Consider the following 6504-nt stretch of genomic DNA (forward strand, 5'->3'; position numbering starts at 1 on the left):
ACCAGAGTGAAGCTCCACGATGGCCCCCGCCGACCTGGGCCAGCTCAGTTTATGCTTGCTTCCCTACCGAGGATTAATACTGTCCTGACAGCAGATACTGAGGTGGAGTTTGGGGTACGAGGTTATTACTAGGGACCAATAACTGTGAAAGGAAGCAAGCAGAAGCTGGGCTGGGCTGCAGGGGAAGCTGGCCTGCACACTCTGCAGGCCTGGCAAAGGCTGGGCCAGCCAGGCGGGTGCTCTGGAGTAAGCACCACCTGCAGGAGCTGTCCAACATGGCACCGACGTGCCCTCATTGTTTGCACCCCAGGGAGGGTGTGACCTTGGGCTCAGCAGCTCCCTGCAGCTGGGGCAGACCCCCAGGGGCTGGGCAGACCCCCAGGGACTGGCCACTGGTTGCTCTCGACCTCACTCCTCACAGCTCAGTGGCAAGTTCATCTTGAAGGGGCTCCTGGCAGGGCTGCTCCATGTCTATGCCAACTCCCAACTCCTAGCACTGTGCCTGGAACACAGCAGATGCTCGGGAATGAATGAACGAACATTTGATCGAATTCTTGAAATACAGATAGGATTTGGAGAAGACGAGGCAGAAGTGTGTTCCAGGCAAGAAGCACAGCTTGTACAAAGGTAAAAAGGCATGGAGAAAGACAAGGACTGTTCCCAAATCAGCACATACTAAGAGTTAAATTTCCATGCAGGAGTGTTGTATGAAAGGAGAGAAGGTTAGCACTCCCCTTGACAAGGACAGCAGAGGCTCTCCAGCCTGACCACACGACTATGGTTAAGGCAGGCCGACAACTTCGTGGCACTTTTTCAAAGTGGGGCTCTGTAATAACCTAGAGGGGTGGGAATGGGTGAGAGGTAGGAGGGAGATTCAAGAGGGAGGGGACATATGTACACCTATGGTTAATTCATGTTGATGTATGACAGAAATCAAACCAATACTGTAAAGTATTGATCAATCAATTAAAAATAAATTTAAAACAGAAACTCAAGTGAAAACTAAATGAAGTTTAGGATAGTGATGTGGAGATTTTATAAATTATGTAAAATTAAATTTTCTAGTAGTTTGATAAGTCAACTGAAAAGTCCACAATTCTGTTATCAAATTTATTTCTGAAAAAAAAAAAAAAAAAGATTCCACGCAGAAGAGCAGAGGAATGAGATTCAAATGGTAAGCAAGGGCCAGTGGACAAGGGCCTCATAAGTTGCACTTGAACTTTATCGCATTCGCCCAAGGCAGCTTTAAAAGGGTTTCAAGAAGGAGGAGAATACGATAAGCAGGCTTAAGAAAAATCATTCTAGTGGCCTTTCCCAGGATGGCCGAGGAGGAAGAGCTAGGAGGCCGAAGGCCATTTAGGAGGTGACTCTGAGTCGGGGAGGTCTGTGTTCTATGGCACAGGCTTTGGAGAAGAAAGGAGGCCGCCACTGACATGGTGTCAGAAGGGGCCAGGGTCACAGCCTGGAGCCACCAACACGGAAGCTCGGTCAGTAAAGAATCAACATCCAAAGAATAAGGATGGCCAGGGAGGAAAACAGGAAAGCAGAGAGTCGTGGGAACGTAGGAGAGAGAACAATTCAAGAAGGAAATGGTGAGAGGTTAAGGCCATGAAGAGGTCAAGTGCTATGAGGCCTGCAGTGCCCATGGGTTTGTCATCAGGAAGGCAGGACTCCAGACCCGGCTGGCACAGTGCATCCTCCAACCCGACCTGGGCATTAGGTTTCTGGAGAACTTAATCTGTCAACATGCTTTGGTCCAGGGTCTCGCCCAAGTCTGACCACAAGACGCTCTGGACCGCGTGACTCTGGAGGCTTGAAGTCCAGCCACTTCCTTGGAGCAGAGCCCGCTGGAGTATCAGGAAACCCAAGTCTTAGTCCTATCACTGCCACTGGTACGGGGCCTTGGGCCTCAGTTTCTCCTGGGGTGATAGGATCAGGCGGACTATGCTGTCTGTCCATCTGCACTGCCCAGCACTCAGGTCCGAAGGGAGTAGCAAAGGCGGCCAGCTCTCCAAACCCTCTGACTCAGGCACTCTCACTGCCTCCACATTGGACTCTGGGTTCCCCTCGCCCAGGTGGCCCATTGTGTGAGCTCTGTTTCACTGGGGACAGAAACTGGGTTGAGAAATGAGAATGTTTACTTTTCCCACCGAGCGGATGCCCAAGTAAACAATGTGATCCCGTAAGTGGATCCCATGCCCTGCCCTCCTCACTGCAGGAGAGTATAAGAAGGTATCCCAGTGGGCACATCACCCATGAGACCACCAGATCCAGAGACAGGGCCAGAGCCTCCCCCACCAGCCTCCTGCCACCATGAAGCTCACCATTGCCTTCGCCCTGGTCACCCTGACTCTCTTCTGCAGACCTGGTAAGTATCCCACCCCAAGCCAGCCTCAGCAACTCCCCCAGCGCTGCCCAGGAAAGGGGGCAGCTGTCCACGTCCTCTGTGCGGCTGCTGGGAGAGCCTGGGAATACTGACTTCCAGCCAGGAAGCCGGGTCTGGCAAACAAGCCCATCTTAGGAATTTATGCAGAGCCCTGAGGCTGTGATGAAACTTGTAAAGGACCCCATCTTCCATATCCAACAACCTCAGAAGTGCAGAGATGGAGAAGATCCCACCTAGATGCAGTGACCAGGAGAACAGAAGTAACTAACAAGCTCCCCAAAGCCCAGGCCTGGACAGACCCCGAGATGCCAAGAGACCTCCAGGTTTGGGGTCAGCACATCACCCTGGCAGCCAAAGGGGCTGGAAGGAGCCTCATGGCTTCCAAAGAAACCCAACCCCAGGCAAGGTCTCCCATTCTGGGCAGAGAGGAATATTCTAGATAGGGTTCTTCCCTTTGGGAAACTGCCAACTCAGAATGGAGATTTCTAAACATTTTTTTGTCCTCTGCAAAAAGGATTAGGAGTCTCGGAAGAGTTGCAGCTGTTATGAAGAGGAGAGTGATGGGGCAGGGGATGTGGATCCCATCTTCCTCGAAGCCCCTGATCTTTTGGGAACTGGGTTACTTAGCTGCTTTTACTCCCTATCAGTCTCTTCTACTCCTTCTACAACAACAACTAAAAAATGTAAACAAATTCCAACTCCCTCACTTTCAAAGTTCCCTAAGAAAAATAGAGAGAAGTTTTATGACCTTGGGGAGTGGCGGGGGAGTTAGAAAACAGAGAGCAAGAGGCGGCAGGAGCAACCATGGTGCAGAGATGCGTGTTTTAAACGGGAAGTAACATCATTTGGAGTGAAATGTACATTAATTAGAAGATCTTAGTGCCAGGTACAACCCAGCAAGACAGGGTGAAATATGTAGCTGGTGGGTCTGGGATGTGTTTGTATGTCTGTGTGTGTGCACATATAATAATACCAATAATAAGCTCTAAGGTTTATCTGTACCCATCCCTGTGCTGAATTCCGTTCACATATTATCTCTTTTCATTCTTACAACAGCTCTATGAAGTGGGGACATTATCCCCCATTTTTCAGATGAGAAAACTGAGCTACAGAAAGATAAAGTAACTTGCCTGATGACACAGTAAGTTGCAAAGCAGGGATCTAAGTTCTGGAGAGGGTCTGACTTGGAGTGACCCATTCGGGTGGAACCCCGGAGTTCAGGAAAGGGAGTTTGCACAAAAGGTGGTGAAGGCAAGAACAGGGATTTAAGACTCAATGGGAAGACAGGGCAAACAGGGAGCGGGGCATGGTGATTCTCCCCATGATCCCGGGAGTGTTGTTGTTTAGACGCTAAGTCCTCTCTGACTCTTTGCAACCCCATAGACTGTAGCCCCTGGGCGCCTCTGTCCAGGGGATTTCCCAAGCAAGAATACTAGAGTGGGTTGCCATTTCCTTCTCCAGGGGATCTTCCAGACCCAAGGATCAAACCTGCAATTTCCTGCATTGCAGGCAGATTCTTTACCACTAAGCCACCTGGGAAGCCCCATGATTCTGGGGGCAGGGACCTAAAAAGAGCATGAGGGGGGCACCCTCAGATGAAGGGAACACGGGAGGGGGGCTGGGGATAGGGGCAGAGGCGTGTCTGCGGGTGGATGAGCCCACAGGCCTGGCACCCACGGCAGATGTCCCTTCCGAGCCAGGCTCGGGGGCTCACGCTTGGCAGGTACGAGTGCCTCTTCCTGCCAGAGCCTAACTTTGTCACGTGGACTCCGACCATCACTAACCATCAGTAAGAGGTATGTTTCCGGTGGGAGCCAAAACCCTTTGCAGCCTCTCCCCAGCCCCCACACACCACACCAAAAAAAAAAAAAAGTCAGATCAGCAGCTTCTATTCTCAGAGCTCTGCCTGGAAAGAGCTGGTAGCACCTTGTCCGTTGCAACCCAGGAAGCACAAGGAAGGCTCAGGCAAGCTACAAAAAGCTGGCCACAACCCAGAAAGCATCCACTTGGTGCCAAAGAGCCAATTGCTTGGAGCATCACCCTCCAGGGCGGGGGTGAGAGGGCCCCTAGCTCTTGTGGACAGGCTCAGCTGTGTGCATCTGGGCCAGGCCCCGGCAGGGAGCTGGCCAGTCTAGACACGGGCCTGGATACAGGGGATCCCTCCTCTCTGTTCTCCAGCATCCACAGAGGTGTGCCCCAGCCTTCTGTATGCCTTGGGAAACCTCCTCATAGGCATGCCTTCCAGCTACGAGGCTGCCCTGGAACCTTTGAGCCCTGACAAAGACATGAAAGAAGCAACAAGACAGCTGAAGGCGCTGATAGACACCCTCTCCCCGAAGACCAAGGACAGCGTGTTACAGCGCATGGTACACGGCTCCCTCCACACCCGCTGCCCGTGTCCCTGGGCTGCAGCATCACCCACTTCGGGGCATGCGTGCATGCTCAGTCCATCAGTCGCGTCCAGTCCTGCAACTCCGTGGACTGTAGCCCGCCAGGCTCCTCTGCCCACGCATCTTCCAAGCAAGCATACTGGTGCTGTGCTGTGCCTAGTCGCTCAGTCACGTCCACCTCTTTGTGACCCCATGGGCTGTAACCCACCAGCCTCCTCTGTCCGTGGGGATTCTCCAGGCAAGAATACTGGAGAGGGTTGCCATGCCCTCCTCCAGGGGATCTTCCCAACCCAGGGATCGGACCCAGGTCTCCCGCATTGAAGGCAGATTCTTTACCATCTGAGCCACCAGGGAAGCCCCAAGAATACTGGAGTGGGTAGCCTATCCCTTCTCCAGGGGATCTTCCAAACCCAGGGATCAAACCCACATCTTTTCCATCTCCTGCATTGGCAGGCAGATTCTTTACCACTATGTCACCTGAGAAGTCCCTACTTTGGGGACACTTTTCTAATACAGAGAGGAGAGTCACAGTGTAAATGTCCCTGGGGAAGCATGCACAGTCACCTTACCTTTTTTAAAGAAGCTCTTGAGGTACCGTCCTGGCAGCCCAGTGGTTAAGACTCCCAGCTTCCACTGCAAGGGGCATGGGTTCAATCCCTAGTCAGAGTGGCCAAAAAAGAGAAAAATTTAATTAAAACTAGAGAAGCTTCTGAGAAATAATCCAAGCTTAGCTCCTCCCACAAATACTGAAGCTCTTAGGTGACATTAAAGTTTCTGGGTCTGGCTTTGACATTTTCATTCACTATTGTATTGGGGATTTTGTTTGTTTGTTTTAGGGAAAAATAGTACAAAGCCCAGAGTGTGCTTAGGATTTAGAAGCTGAAGATCTCCACCTGCCAAGGCCCCTGCCACTCCCCGGATGCTCCTTTCACCCCGTCCCCACCAGCCCCGCCTGACTCCTGCAATAAAGTACAAGCAAGAATCTCATCTGTGTCCCCGCCTTTTTTATTCACCTGCTAGAATGAAAGGTGTGCCGCTGCTGGGGTAAGATTAGAGCGAAAAGAAAGGCAGTGGCCGTGGAAACACATCCCCAAGGGTCCAGGCCTTGTCTCACTTCCAGTCCACAGATGGGCAGACCAGCTTCTCATACTCCCTTCCACGGGCAGAGAGCCAGCCTGGAAACATTCCCAGGGCCTTGCTCAAACCTGACCTACAGGGAACGGTGGGGGCGGGGGGGGGGGGGTGCCGGCAGGGGGAGCGTTAGACATGGTGGCAGCTGACCTCAGGCTGACCTTCCAACCCCCATCCATTTAGTAATGAAATTCAGCGTTCTGTTTCTTCCAAGCCCTTTGGGATCCCTCTCTTGGCTTGAAAAAGAAATACTTAAGGTGATTATGCTACCCAGACATAACTGCAAACAAAGATGGCGTTTTCCAGAGAGTTCCATCTCCCAAAGATAAATGGGGGATCTCTGAAGCATTTTGACAGAGCAGTGCGGTGCTCTGAGGGGCTGGCTGGCCCTGTGACAGTCTGCAATCACTTCCAGCGCAGATGGTCTCTTCCCACCTATGGAAGGATCTGATTCCTGTAAGAAACTTAGAAAACAAAGGCTGGAGGGAGGAGCAGGTTCAATCCCTTGATTAGGGATCCAGGGTCCTTGAGGGGAACTTTGAGGACAGACAGGGTCTGGGGGGCGTCCCCAGAGAGGGTCGGTTAAGTGTTTCGCTT

General features: G+C 52.0%; 1 protein-coding gene and 1 pseudogene across 1 annotated transcript; both read left to right on the plus strand.

Annotated features, from left to right (window-relative positions):
- The first annotated feature begins 700 nt into the window (after positions 1-700).
- Positions 701-814, plus strand: LOC128069316 (uncharacterized; annotated as a pseudogene).
- A 1499-nt stretch (positions 815-2313) lies between these two features.
- Positions 2314-5645, plus strand: SCGB1A1 (secretoglobin family 1A member 1). Its single transcript, XM_052662487.1, has 3 exons — positions 2314-2368; positions 4565-4752; positions 5613-5645. Exons 1-3 carry the CDS (start codon positions 2314-2316, stop codon positions 5643-5645), a joined length of 276 nt encoding a protein of 91 aa, XP_052518447.1.
- The last annotated feature ends 859 nt before the right edge of the window (positions 5646-6504 follow it).

The sequence above is a fragment of the Budorcas taxicolor genome, chromosome 25, assembly GCF_023091745.1.
Source record: "Budorcas taxicolor isolate Tak-1 chromosome 25, Takin1.1, whole genome shotgun sequence".
Taxonomy (NCBI): domain Eukaryota; kingdom Metazoa; phylum Chordata; class Mammalia; order Artiodactyla; family Bovidae; genus Budorcas; species Budorcas taxicolor.